The sequence below is a fragment of the Trichosurus vulpecula genome, chromosome 3 (assembly GCF_011100635.1).
Source record: "Trichosurus vulpecula isolate mTriVul1 chromosome 3, mTriVul1.pri, whole genome shotgun sequence".
NCBI classification, from domain to species: Eukaryota; Metazoa; Chordata; class Mammalia; order Diprotodontia; family Phalangeridae; genus Trichosurus; species Trichosurus vulpecula.
The window spans coordinates 128,598,818-128,613,705 of record NC_050575.1 but is presented as its reverse complement, the minus strand read 5'-3'; the positions used below and the strand labels follow the sequence as shown (position 1 = coordinate 128,613,705).

At 48.6% G+C, this 14,888-nt stretch overlaps 1 protein-coding gene across 1 annotated transcript in view; it reads left to right on the top strand.

Moving 5' to 3' along the window:
• Window positions 1-998: 998 nt before the first annotated feature.
• NR5A1 (nuclear receptor subfamily 5 group A member 1) overlaps window positions 999-14,888 on the top strand; it is a 38,017-nt gene continuing 24,127 nt past the window's right edge. The window contains exons 1-3 of the mRNA XM_036752373.1: window positions 999-1,100; window positions 3,461-3,602; window positions 8,145-8,776. Of these exons, the coding sequence (XP_036608268.1) occupies window positions 999-1,100; window positions 3,461-3,602; window positions 8,145-8,776 (876 nt within the window). The remainder of the gene's footprint in view (window positions 1,101-3,460; window positions 3,603-8,144; window positions 8,777-14,888) is intronic.

Below are 14,888 nucleotides of genomic sequence, written 5' to 3'. Positions count from 1 at the left end.
ACCCCGGCTGGGCCTCTCCCCCAATCCCCTCTGAATCTGACTCTGTTTCAGTTTTTCCTCTTCAGTATCTCTATCTGGAGGCCATATTTCAGTGTTTCTACTTCTCCCTCAGCCTCCATCTCTGACTCTCTCTCTCTCTCTCTCTCTCTCTCTCTCTCTCTCTTCTCTCTCTCTCTCTCTGTGTGTGTGTGTGTATGTATCTCCGTGTGACTATTTTTCTGTTGTCATTTCTTAGGAATATCCGTCTCTACCTCCTCCAGCCTCTGTTTCCGAACCTGCACTGGCTCTTTTTCTGCTTTGGCTCTCTTTTTCTTCCAGAGGTCTCTGTCTCTGTTCTGAATCTTTCCGCAGACCACCCCTTCTTCTGTTTCTGCCCATTGTCACTATGTCTGCCCTCGGTCTCACCAACACAGTGTTTTGCCATGATTTCAGGACCTGTCTCCACTCATGGTCTCTCCCTTTTCCCCACCCTGCTGCCCTTCCTCTTATTCCAGGTAGCTGGTCCTCATCTAGTCCCGGAGCACTTGACTCGGCCGTGGGGGATTCTTGTTGCCAGAGAAGCGCATTGGGTTGCAAACTTCTACCTCGACGGCACTGGCTGTCCCCCTGGCAAGGATCAAGGCCAGGCTCTGTGCTGTGCTAGCTCTGGCTACTGGATCCCCAGAGGCCCAGACCGAAACCCAGTTTGAGATCCCTTAGACAGCGTGCCTCATCCGCCATCCAGCCCGCCCTCCCGGGGGCGGGAGAGGCAAGAGAAAAGGGAGGGAGCCCCCCCCACCCCGCCACCCCGCCACCCCGGGGAGGGGGGAAGGCTGGTCTCTTCTGGGCTTCGCGGGCGCTATAAAGGCTCCTCCGTAGCCCTGAGCCACGCCTGGCTCTGCTGCGCCACCGCCCCCTGCCCCTTCCCTGGTTCTGTACCCTCAGCTCTTGGGCTGCCTGTGATCGCTCTGTGGTGACTCTTCCCTTTCTGTTCTCCCCGCCAGGCAGCCGCCGAGGGCATGGACTATTCGTACGACGAGGACCTGGACGAGCTATGCCCGGTGTGCGGAGACAAGGTATCCGGATACCACTATGGGCTGCTCACCTGCGAGAGCTGTAAGGTGAGCTGCCCCCGCAAGCCGACCGCCAGACTGAGAGGGAATCGGACGAACTTGGGGTGGGAGGGAGGCCCAGGGGGGTTCTGATGGGGTCACTGACAGGCAGCGAGGTACCGCAAAATATCTTGAAGGAAGGGATGATGGCCAGGCAGCACAGTGACAGAGGAACTCTGGTCAAGGTGGGCCAGCAATGGGGAAGGAGAGAGATGATCCTCAGGAAGCGGTAGAAAGGACGAAGGGCCGCCAACTACCCGACACGGGTCGGCAGGGAAGGGATGGAGAGGGCGAAAGGGGTGCTTTGGCCGTCTGACACAGTGAGTTGGATACCTTGGGCCAGTCGGATCTGGCCTGGCCAGCCAGGAAAAGAGGGAAGGGGAGGGATACTGACAGACCTGGAGTTGGGGGAGGGGGTGCGGCGGCGAAGAGAAACATGGTTAGGAGAGAGGAGGAGTTAACCAATGCGTGCTCTGAGCTGTTGGAGTGACCAAGACAGGATTGCGGGTCACTAATGAGTGCTCGGGACAAGTTACCCCAAGAAAGAGGGAGGGGACATGGAGAAGGTGGAGTGTGGCTGGAACGCGGTAAGAACTGGGACAGATGGAGAGAAAAAGAAGATGGCAGGTGACGTGGGCTCCCTAGTATGATAACCAACGCTCAAGCAGATCTTGAGATGCTTAGGAGAGTCACGCAGGCACCGTGGCGGGACAAGGCGAGTGAGATGACAGGGGCTTGGCCTTAACAGCGCAGGAAGCGCTGACTTTGGACAGCTCCTCCTTCCCATATCCGCCTCCCTGCTCGAGGCTTCGGTGCACGAGGGTGACGGTCAAGGACCCAAGAACCCCGAGGGCCGGGACTGCGGCCCTCTCACGGCTCCTGCTGTAAGAGGCCTCTATTTCGTTGCCGTTTGAATCCACACCCACCACCCCCGAGTCGGGACAAAAATAAATTTGGGATTCCTCAGACACAAGGTCTTCTCTGTCAACCTGTCTGATATTCAGCCCGAAGTGGGCACCTGCCCCATTCTGAGTCTTTACCAGTTTCCTGGGACTCTCGAAGTCAGGAAATAAGGAGATAAGGAGAGCCCTATCTCTCTCCAATCCCCTGAATTCCAGTTAGGAAGGGTCTGGGCTAGTTCTGGGGGCCGCTGCCCTTCAAGGTCAAAAAGGGGTCCCTGGGGACACAGATCCTTTACTTGTCACTTCCTCGTACCTGGCTCTCACCCAGCCTCGGGGCCGGAATCTTTCCTCGGAACTGCGTAGAAGCCTTTTCGCTGCGTTCCGATGTCGATTGCGCGCCGAGTAGCTAGCCTAGAATGAGCTCCTCTCCCTGCGCAAAGAACACTCAAGCTTCTTTCGTACAGCCCCTCTTTGGTCTACACTAGGGCGTTAGCCCCCTTTCCGGCTCCCTGCTCTGGGTGTCTCCTCACCCAGAGCTAAGGCAGTTCTCGGGGGACCCTGAGCTTCCTCGCTTTCCAATCTTGGCCTAACTATGGAAACCCTGTTCCTCATTCTTTTTCCTTGTATCTTCTTTCCCCAATGCTGGCCCCCCACCCCCATATCCTCTCTTCCCCTGAATATTTTTTGCCTCTCCATATCCCTGTTCCCGACTTCTTTCCCTTCTTTCTGTTTTCTCAAATTACTTCTTTTGTCCTTTGTCCATATCCTTTCCCCAACCCTCTCTCCAGCTCTCCTTCCGTTTTGCTATGCTTTCTCCCCATGTCTTTCCACACTCTCCCAAGTGCCCCTGTCCTATCCCTAAGTCCCCTCCCCTGTCCCTAGGCGTTCTTCCCTCACCTCTTGGTCACTCTCCTCTCTTTACATCTCTTGGACTCTCGTGTGCTTTCCCCACTTCCTAAACCTTCCCCCAGCACCCTCTCCCCTTGTCCCCTCTCTCTCCTCCATATATCTTCTTCTCACTCTCTGCATCTTTTCCCCTTCCCGGGATCCTTTCCTTTTATTCTTGAGTCCTCTCCCCTTTCTCCATATCCTTTCCCGCCTTCTTTTATCCTTTCACTCTTCCCCAGTCCTTTCTTCTCTTCCCTCCTCAGTTTCCCAGTCCTCCAGCGCTCTCCTACATTTCTGCTCCCCGAATTCATACCTTTTTTTCATTTCTTATCCCACTTTTCCAGTCTTCTCTCTCCTCCTCCATGTCCTCTTTCATCTCTCAGAATCCTTTCCCCAGGCCTCTTCCTGTAATCTCTCTCTCCTCTTCCCCTCTTATTCTCTCCTCCTCCCACAGCTTCTTCCATCAACCTCTCCCAACTGCCTCTCCCCTACGCAGGTGCTTTCTCCCCCTCCTCCCTCATCTGGCCTCCTCTCCCGGACTCTCGGGTGCTAACTCCCTCCTATCTCCCCGGGACACAGGGGTTTTTTAAGCGCACCGTACAGAATAACAAACACTACACGTGCACCGAGAGCCAGAACTGCAAGATTGACAAGACACAGCGTAAACGATGCCCCTACTGCCGCTTCCAGAAGTGCCTGACTGTGGGGATGCGGCTGGAAGGTGGGTGACACCCGAATCCCAGCCCCAAGCCCAGCTCCATGCCCGTGTACTATCCGTAGACTCTTCTCTCTCCCTGCTCCCTCCTTCTTAAGCATCCGATAGTGCCCCGCTCAGCAGGGTGTAGAAGGGGAGTGAGAACTGAGTTTATTGTAAAGAGACAGAAGGGCTAGGAAAGCTGGTGAAGATAGCAGGGAGGAGGAGGCCCAACTTGGCCAGTGCTGTGAGTGGGAAAGGCACGCAGTGATGGGGACCCTGGAGGACCGATGCCTCAGTGAGAGAGCTTCTGACTAGGGTCTCCATTATTCTGGGGGTGGTGATCAGTACTGATCCTGACCTCTGGAGATCATACGGGAATTTTCTGAAACTGGGTTTCATTAACTTACCAAGACAACTAGTGTAGTGATAAGAGTGAGGAAAATGAATCGTGAGTCTGGGCTCTACTTCTGCTAACTCAGTGTGACCTTCCTTGGATAAGGAATTTAACATTTCCTCCTACGAAAAATGAGAGAGGTTGATTTGGATGGAGCCTTTTCATGATTCCATATCCAAAATCCCTTCTGTCCAACTCTTGTGTTCTGTGTTCTAAAGTCCTTTTCATTGATTCTCTGTGAATCTCAAGGGACATTGATATCTTAGCCTCCTCCCTTAAGGACTTTTACCTGAGCCTGGGAGAAAGACAGGGGTGCATTGGACAACTCAAATTTATGTAGTATTTTAAGCTTTTCAAAACTGTATCTTCAGTATGAGTCAGGGAGTGCAAATATTATTATCCCCATTTTACTGAAGAGGAAACTGTTAGAAAGGGAAAATGATTTGTTTATTGTTCACAAGGCTAGCAAAGTGTCAGAGCTGGGAGCAGGACACAGGCCTATTGAATTCAAATCTCTCACTTCTCTCACTATGGCACACTGCCTCTGAGTATGGAGGAGTAAGCAACCATAGGATGCTCTCTAGGATCTAAATCAGTTGTATTCGAACAAGGCTGGGATATCCAAACTTTATGATATGTTCAGACTCTTCTCCCAGATATTGACATTAGAGGTATGTGGTCATGTCACTGGCTCAAAGAAATCCATGGGGTGTGGAGTTGGAGTGCTTCACTCTGAGAACAAAATAGTTTGAATAAATTAGACTCCATCAACTTGTTTATCCAAACACACCTTTACTAAGCACCTACTGTGTGCATGATTCATCATTGGGGGAGGTGGTTCGAAGATGAATAAATTATAATCTCTTTCCTCAGGAAGTTTGTAGAAGGGGAGATGAAATGCATGCAAATAACAAAAGTACCCAAAAGAACCCAGTAAGGTGATGAAGAGAGGTACAAACAAAATACTATAAGGCCTCCTCAGAGGAAAGAAAGATCATTTTTGGTATGATAGGGGAGGAAAAGGAAGGGAAAGGCTCAGAGAACACTCCATGGAGGAGATGGCATCTAAGCCCCTGAAGATGATCCACAAAGGTTTCTTCAGACAGGCAGGCTGCAATGCTGACTCTGCTGGTTTTTACTGTGGTCCTCTTTATATGGGGGATGTAAGAAATGGCACTAATCCATTTTCAAGCTCTTCCAAATTCCCCTTTCTCCAAGGGGGGGGGGGACAGGAAGTTCATAACTCAAAACTCGAAGAACAATAGAACATGGGATGTTAGCACCAAAAAACCTTAGAACATAGAACATGCGTTGTTAGGGCTAGAGAAGACCTAAGAACATTAACTACAGGGTGTTCCTAAAGTCTGGACATGTAGGCAAAAATGCATATTTTCAAGAAGTGAAATGAATGAAATTTTCAACAACATTTTATTTAATTGAAATATTAACAAATAACGTCTTCAATTCATTTGTGATGCAAAGGTTGATGCGCTTTGCAAGACTCACGTGAACTTGATGCAATAACTCCACATTGCCGTCAATTGCCTATGTGTCCAGACTTTAGGAACACCCTGTATTGGAACACAGAACTTTAGATCTGGAAGACACCTTAGAAGTCACCTAGTTGGGAGCAGTGGGATACACTAGAAAGAGCATTAACGTTGCAGTAAGAGGACGCAGGTTCAAATCTCACCTGACATTACTTGTGTGACCTTGGCCAAATTATTTCGTTTCCCCGGACCCTAGTTTCCTCACCTATAAAATTAAGGGGGTTGGGTTAAACGATCTCTGAAATCCCTTCTAGCTTCTAAGATCTAAGATCTTTTTATCCTAGAAAGGCGATATAAGCTATTCAAGATCACAAAGTGACTTAATAGCCAGGGCAGGACTAGGTCCCATGCCTGCTGACTTCCTAGCAAGGGCATTTTCCATGGCACCATAATGTCAGCATAATTACATATATTCCTCAACACAGGCTAGGGAGTGAGGGGCAGGGGGCTGGGAAATGCTGTCTCTGTGAGTCTCAGAAACAGAGGAGGGGATAACAGCGGAGGGGATAACAGAGGAGATTCTAGGAAAAGGAAGAAGAGACCAGCACTAGCTTTGACCTAGAACAGTGACTGAATGAGGCCTCTATTCCTCTATTCCTCCTGCTTTCCTTCCCTCTGTCGCTCCCTCCCTCTACTCTTCCTGGGCCAAGGGAGGGCTCTCCCTGTTCCCCACGAGACTCTCAGTCTGTGCTGGGAGATGGTGGGGGAGGGGCACAGAGTAGAGAAGGAGGGAGGGAGGAGGGAATGCTGTGCTGCAGAGAAGCACCTGTTCCCAGCCAAGTGACACATTCTTGGGCCGTGGGAGGAACATCTGGCTGGGGACTGGAGAGGCCTTCCCGGGGGAAGGAGCTTCCGGAAGGGCTGGACCAGGAGACTGGCTCACTCAGGTTTGAATAAAATTGAGATCCACTTACGCATTCATTCAGACAAATGCTTACTGAGCACCTACTGTGTGCCAGGCCCTGTGCTCTTCATTGTAGGGAATACAAAGATGAGAAAACCATTTCCCTGTCATCAGAGCTCTGACAACCTTCTAACAAGAAGAGACATATACAATGCAACATAATACACATTTATTAAGCACTTACTGTGTGCTGAGGACTATGCTCAGGGAGATACAGAGTATAGATGGGGAGAAGAAAACACTAGCATCCAGGGGAGCCCAAAACACTGAGCCCTAGGTTTGACACAGGCAGGATTTCCCTTGCGCAGGGCGGGGAATGGGGCAGGTTGCTCTCTTCCTCCCTGAAAAAAAGACACCCAGAAGCTCCAGCCCCTTTCTGGCATGGGAAAGAGGAGGAGTAGGAGCCTCATTTCCGTTATTTCCCCACCCCGACATTTGCTTAAATCTAGGAGAGCAGATCAGAGTCGGATTGGACAATGTGAGGCCCAGGGGAACAATTTATTTGAAGGTACAGAGAGTGAAGTAGTTCCCAAACCTAGGCAGAGCCATATTCCTTAGGATGCCAACTATGGTGGATTGCCAGTCACCTGAAGTAAGATTTAGAAACTTGTTTGGTGAGTGAGTTTGGGTCATTTTTTATGGAGGATACATGATATAGCTGTGAGAGTATGACTGGTAAGGTACTCTCTATTTCATGTAATCATAGAGAATGTCAGAACTAGAAAGGACCTTAGAATAAAACATAAATGTCAGAGTTAGCAGGAACCTAGAACATAAACTGTTAGAACAAAGATGATGGAATGGAGGAGCTTAAAGGGACCTCAGAATATAGAATGATAGAGATGTAAGGGACTGTAATTCCATTCCATTCAACAAACATTAATTGCCTACTGTATACGAAGCTCTATACAAAAAGAGAAAAAAAAACAACTAAGTCCTTTCTTTCAACGAGCTTACAGTTGGAGGAATAGAACCTGTACATGACCATAATAAGAAAAAAAACTAATTTGAAGAGGGAGAAAAGGCTAAAGGGTATGGGGGTGGTGTTTGAGCAAGGACCTGGGAAATCTTAATGGAGGAAGTAGGAACTAATCTTAGCATTGAAGGAAAATAAGGATTCTGATAAGCAGATTTGAGGAGAGAGTTTCTAGGTATAGGGAATAGTTTGTGTGACTGTGTAGAGGTGAGAGAGGGAGTGTCAGGTTCAAAGAATAGCTAGTGGTATAGTTTGGCTGCAATGCATAGTTCATGAAAGGGAATGATGTGAAATTAGAGCAGGAAGAAGGGTTGGAACCAGATTGTTGTGGGCCTTGAATGCCAAGCTAAGGAGTACGCATCTTATCCTAGAGGCTGTTGGGATCCATTGAAGATATTTTGAGGAGAGGAATGACATAGTCAGAATCTGGGATGTTAGAACAAAGAGTCTTAAAATGAACACAAAGCTTCAAACGTAGAACACTAGGGTCAACAGGACCCTTAGAGATCCTCTAGTTCAATGCTTTCATTTTGTAGATGAGAAAACTGAGGCTCATAGAGAAGAGATGGCCTGTCATGCAGTAAGTTAGTCGAAGATCTGGAGTGTCATGCTTTCATTTATTAGCCTTTAAGGTGGGTGTGGAGGATGGAGATTGAGGAGAGGAGCTGGAAGAGGTCTAGTGGCTTCTCTCTGATCAGTCTAGGAGGACTTCCTGACAAGATCCTTCTTGTGGTTTCCATAGCTGTTCGAGCAGATCGAATGCGAGGTGGGAGAAATAAGTTTGGTCCTATGTACAAGCGAGACCGTGCCTTAAAACAGCAGAAGAAGGCCCTGATCCGAGCCAATGGATTCAAGCTTGAGACGGGTCCACCCATGGGACCTCCTCCACAAACTGACTACCCCCTGGCACCAGCCCTCCACCCAGGTGCCAAGGGCTTGGCACCCGCCCCACCTGCAGGGCCACCTGGAGACTATGAGCGGGGCCCCTATGGTCCACCAGGTCTGCCTATGGCTGTGCCCACTCATGGCCCACTGGCTGGCTACCTCTACCCTGCCTTCCCTGGCCGTGCCATCAAGTCAGAGTACCCAGAGCCCTATGCTAGCCCCCACGAGCCAGCCCTACCCTATGGCTACCCAGAGCCCTATCCCAGTGGCCCTGGCCTGCCCGGGGTCCCAGAGCTCATCCTCAAACTGCTGCAGCTAGAGCCTGATGAAGGCCAGCTTAAGGCTCGAATCCTGGCCTGCCTACAGGAGCCTTCCAAGGGCCGGCCTGACCGGCCCACACCTTTCGGCCTCATGTGCAAGATGGCCGACCAGACGCTCTTCTCAATTGTTGAATGGGCTCGGAGCTGTGTGGTCTTCAAGGAGCTGGAGGTGAGTGGCCAAGGTCAATGGTCCCCACATCCCCTTCCTTCCTCCCCTCTTTCCTTTTCCCCTGCCCCTCCCCCACCTCTTCTTCTTTCCTTTCTCTTTCCAATCTCTCTTTCTCTCTTTTCTCTCCCCTTCTTCTCTCCTCTTTCTCTCTCTTCTTTCCTTCCACCTTTCCCTCCCTTTCTCTCTCCCTCTCTCAGTCCTTCTCTTTCTTCCTCTCTTTCTCCCCAAACCTTTCTCCCTTTCTGCTATCTCTGTGGGCCAGAAGTATGGTGGTTCTAATGAGAGTCACAAGTCCTCACCTAACAGTGTGGTGTAGTACGGGAAGAGCACAAATTAGGGGTGGGGGGCTTGGGCTGGCCTTTCTGACTATGCTGCTTTTTAGCTGGCTGATTCCAGGGTAAGTTGTTTCTCTCGTCTGGGCCTCTATGCAGCATCCTCTAGTTGTAAAATGGCAGGTGTGGACCTCTAGGGATCTCTAAGGTCCCTTCCAGGTCTGTGCTCCTATGACATGACAGAGGACAGAGCCAACAACATCTCTGTTTCCATTCCTGTTTCTTTCCTTGCCTTCCTCTGATTTTTTCTTTCTAGCTCCCTCTAGGATTTTGACCCACTCCCTTCTCTCCCTTCTTGTGTCTTCTTCTCTTTAGCTAAGTTAGAAGGGACCTAGGAACTTAGGCCCCTTCCAGTTCTAATGCTAGGATCCTCATTTTCAGAGATGGAAATTGAGACCCAAAGAGATTAAGTGACTTGTGCAATCAGACAGATAGTAATTAGCAGTAATTAGTCACTACTTTTTTGGGCCTTCAAATGTAGCGCTCTTTCTACTTCTCTCTGTTTCTCTTTCTCTCTCTCTGTCTCTCTGTCTCTTTCTGTCTTTGTGTGTGTGTCTCTCTGTCTCTCTCAGTGTCTCTCTCTTTGTGTGTGTCTCTCTATCTCTCTCAGTCTCTCTGTCTCTGTCTTTGTGTATATCTTTCTGTCTCTCTCAGTCTCTCTGTCTGTCTCTCTTTCCCCCACCCATACTTCCCTCTCTCCCTTATTTTTATTTCTCCTTCCCTCTTTGATTTATTTGAATCATGGAATTGCATTAGAAAGAGCCACAGATGTCCTCTAGATGATGACTATTCTGTCTATCTCTTGTTTTCCCCTTATCTGTGACATATACTGTGGTGATAAGAGCATTGGATTGAGAGTAAGGAGACCGGGACCCTAGTCCAGCTTTGCCATTTCTTCATTATGTCATGTTGGATGAGTTGTGCCTCTTTGGGCCTCAGTTTCCTCTTCTGTAAAATGAGAGGGTTGGATGAGATGACTTCTAGGATGCTTTCCAGCTGTGTGGTCTCCTGCATCTCTGCCATCTTTGATTCTCTGATGGAAGAGGTGGCATCAGTTCAGAGGCTTCACCTTTACATAGCTTCTCTGAACACCGTAAAGACCAGAATGGCTCATGGAAGGGGCTGTATTATTGGATATTCTCCTGCCTGCCTGGCCCTTCCCACAGCCAGAGAACAACACAGGAAAGGATGAAGGTTTCAAATTTTGTCTGCCTATGCTGTACAAAGTGGGAAATTTACCTCTGGACCATTGAGTATGGCTGATATTTGGGTTTCCAGGTTGAACCCTCTCCACATATACTGATCTTTGGGAGGCACTCATATGGGAGGGAAATCATTGGGGTGTGGTATCACGGCAAGGATTTAGAGGGAATTAGACCATTTTTACTAAGTTTTGCCTCTGATTCCTCATTGTTATGTGGGAGTGATCCTGAGTTCTTTTCATAAAAATTAAATTTTTTTTTCCATGCAAAAATCTATTCTCTTTCCTACCTCTCCATACCAACTGAAAAAGAAAAAAAAAACAACCTTGTAACAAATATGCATGGTCAAGCAAAAATCCCTACATTGGCCATATCTAAAATATATATGTGTGTGTGTGTGTGTACATTGGCTACATTCTTCCACTGACTCTAACATACACACATACATATATACACATGTATGTTCATTATATGCATGTACACGCATGTGTATATGTGTATTGATTTGTGCAAGTATATACGTATTTACATATGTATATACAATATTTTATTATTATATATGTATTTTGCTTACATTGTTTCGCTACACTCGGTGTGCATTTCATGCAAATCTTTCCAAGTTTCTCTGACTCTGGGTTCTTGAAGGGTATGTTAAGGTAAGCTCAGACTAATCCTATCAGCCTTAAAATGCCTGGGACAGACTTGTTGATGGACTGTGCTTCTGTGTTCCAGGACCAGTCCCACTAGGTATGGGACAGATAACTTATTGCTGAGTTGGTTGCATGTGGATGAATTTTCTGGCCTCACTAATTCTCAGGGGAAAACTACCTAGTCCTAGAAGGGTTGGTGCATTGGTAGAAGGACTCATTGTGGTACAGTGTGGTCGGGGGCAAAGGGGGAGTCTGAGGGTATTCTTCGTGGTATTCTCTCTGTGGCTGCTGGAGTGGAAGCTGCCTGATACAGTCTTGGAGGCCTAGGCATAAACTGTGTTTATTAACATAACCCATACTTCATTGGCTCTGGAGTCAGAGAACCTGGGTTCAAATTTCACCTTTGACATGATGGGAATGACAGGTTGAGCAAGACACTCTGGGCTGTAGCGTCCCCATCTATAAGATGAAGGGTGAGATTAGAAGGCATTTCCTGTCCCTTCCTGCTCTATATCTATGACCCTATGAATTCCTATAGAAATGAGTCTGCGGTGTGTCAAAGGAACGGGAATGAGGGGAATAGGGTATCTTCCTACTGATAATGTTTCTGGCAAAGGCAGCCTGGCCTCTGTCTCATATTGGTCTTCCAATTCCTGGGCTGATTTCCTTCCATTCCCTGTCCCTCAGACTGAGATAAGAAGAAAGGCAACAGGAACAGTAGAGACACAATAAAGAACTTACCAGTAAGATGGAAACTTCCCAATAAGGTGGAACAGTGGTTCTCAGGGAGCTGGTGGGAACTCCCATGCCTACAATTTGAGGGACCAGGGATATGGACAGGATAAATAACTTCAAGAGGGTACCTCTGGGGTCTTCCACTTGATATGTTTTGATGTGCTGCATTTTCTCTTCCTACATGTTCGGCCTAACATTCTAAGGTCCAACATTCTATCACCAAGGTGGGAAATAAGATAGACTTCTGCACCCTACTAGCTCTCAGAGATTCAGCCTCTGCTGATTTCAGGCAATGGAAGTGGTGGGGGGGGCTGTCTCTGTGGGCAGTGACTGTTTGTCTCAGTCCTATCAGTGTTTGCTTCCCATTCCAGCCGAGATGTTGTTGTTCCGGGACCTGGACTGTAAACAGTGGGGCCAAACTGGGCTCTGGGGCTGGAGCAGCCTTGACTGACTCTTGTCTGTGCTGATGGTTACAGAGCCGCAGCTTCCTCTGGGCATGCAGGGTACAGCTCAATGTCTCTTCTGGGAAAAAGAGGGCAGACCAAAGGCCCTATCTGTTTTGAAACTGGACTGGGCTGAGCTTTGGGGTTATCTGTTCTTGGGTGGAGGTGAAGACCATGGGAGGAGTATCATTTTCTAGCTTAGATACCTGGGGTGAGGGCTATCAGCTCCAGAGGCCATGGTCCCTCCTTGGAGTAAGAAAGTCGGGGATAAAGGAGGAGTCTGAGGGTATTCTTTGTCTAGTCTCTCTGTGGCTGCTGGAGTGGAAGCTGCCTGATACAGCCTTGGAGGCCTAGGCATAAACTGTGTTTATTAACATAACCCATACTTCATATCTGAATGGAGACTGGCATGGAGTTTGGGGAAACTGTGAGATGGGATCAAATAAGCCCAGAAATATTACAGTTAGGAGAAGGAGAGTCAACAGGACAGCTGGGAAGGCAAATCATTTCTTCTGTGGAGGACCCTGGCTTCTTTCACATGTCCGGGCCTCAGCTGACAGCATCTAGAGGACAGCAGTAGCAGGCAGACTCTGGAGTTTGTATAGCTCTGGATTCCAGCACAGGGGGTGGGTAATAAGGTGCCATTCCCATAAGTGTTTCCCATCCAGGAGAAGCAAGGCTTTCTGCCCACTTGGGTGAGTGTTTTTTTCCTCTTCTACTGGCTGGGTCTTCCTGCTTCCTGTCTCCTCTGCTGGGGTCAGCACTGAGCCCAAGAAACACCATTCATAGCATCCTACAATGTTCTTAAAACATTCATAGTGTCCTACACCATTGTGTACAGTGTTGGACAATATTTTTAAAACAGCTATGCAGCTAAGTACAATCCTGGCCTATGGAATGCTCTCCCCTAGCTTGGCCTACATGCATAATCTTTCCTACTGGCCCACTGGGAACCTTGTGGGGGAAAGCAGCCTATGAAATCAGAGGCTTGGATGAAGACAAGAGCAGCTGGAAAGTTCTGCCCCATTCATTTATATGGCAGAGCATCCCAGACCCCACCCTTCATTCTCTTTGAGGAGGGTTGTGGATAATCTACTCCCCTGAACACATCTGTTGGACAGGCAGCCCCAGGAAGAGTGAGGACTTTAACTCATAGGCCATTAGAGCTGACAGGACTATAGAAGATAGGATGTCAGACCAGAGAATGTTAGGAGTAGAAGGAGCCTTAGAACATAGTAGGAGAGGAGACAAAGGACATAGAATATTAGAACCAGAAGGAACCTGGGGATGTAGAACATAAAATCTCAGAGTTGGACTAAACCTCTTCTGAGTGACAGGTGAATGCTTATTCCGTTAAGGTTCTTGGGAGCAAATTCATGCTAACTTCTCATATTCAGATAGCCTGTCCACTGCTGTTGTGCCTACTGCCCATGAGAGTTCCAGCCAATCTCCTTTCTGTTTAGGTCCTGGGCAAACCCTGTGCTATCCTGAAGGCTGGAGAAGAAGGGGAGGGGGGTGGGAAGAGAGCAGGGGAGGGCCATGGGGGGAGGGTTATGGCTAATAGTCCCTTTTGACATCAGTTCACACTCCACGTCTGGCCTTTGAAGCCCCCCGGAGCCACGATTGGCAACAGATTTAACTCCCCAGATATATGGTTTCATTTAAGGGGCAGTAATTCTGTCAGTCTGTCTCTGACAAATGAGCCCCCTGCCTGCCACTCTGTAGGGCCAGCCGGGAGCATGTCAACCACCCGAGAATTACAGACCTGAGCTGGCCTTCGGCAAGGAGACTAATCAGAGCATGGAGGGTGCAGGGGGCCCCGGGGGCTGGTCTGCTGTGAGAGGGCCTCGGCAGGCCAGGGGTGGGGGCGACGGGAGCGAGGTCAGCATGACATCCATAAATACCCTTCTGGAACGAGACGGGATGAGATGTGTCAAGGTGCAGGGGAAGATTTGCAGCCTCCCCTGGTCCAGAGAGGAGGACTTGTAGGCTGTAGGGAGTGGGGCCGGCCCAGGGGAGTGGTGGCCAACTTTGTCCTAGGGGCTATAAATTTCCATTTTTATATATATTTCGGAGGGGAGGTAGGGCATGTACACAGGGACAAGAGAATAACCTTTAACTTGAGGCTCATGAAGGTTAAACCAATTGTCTTTGGTTAAATGAGGGTCCCAGCCACCTGCCTTCTAACAGACTGGCAGCATCATATAATGCTTGAGTAGAGAGGGACCTTAGAACATAGAATGTCAGAGTGGAAGGGACCTCAGGACATAGAATGTGAAAGCATGGGAGGCCTCAGAGATCATCTGTCCACCTCCCTCCACATGCATAGGATGAAGAAACTGAGCCCCAGTGAAAGGAATTGACTCACCCAAGGTCTCTGTAAACGAATGGCAGAGATAGGACTAGAGGCAGGGATGTGTAGGAGCCAGTTCAGTCATGCTGAGCTGATTGTTAAATTTTCATCATGAGCGTTTACACCTCAGAAGTCGACAAATGCTGACAAATCAGGGCTTGATTTATGGTTTTGTTGATTGTCTAGACTTAAGAAAATGGTGGAGAAAATGTGCATAATGTAGTAGATTAAACTATAATGTGCCTTGCATACCCTTCCCCCACTACCCCAGTGGTTTGTTAAACATTTCCCAGCACGTCCTTGACTAGAGCTCATGTCTTTTGACTCCCAGGTTAGTGATCTTTTCCATTTCATGCTATGTTGATTGACTGAAGGCTCCATGTGTCCATCTCTTAAT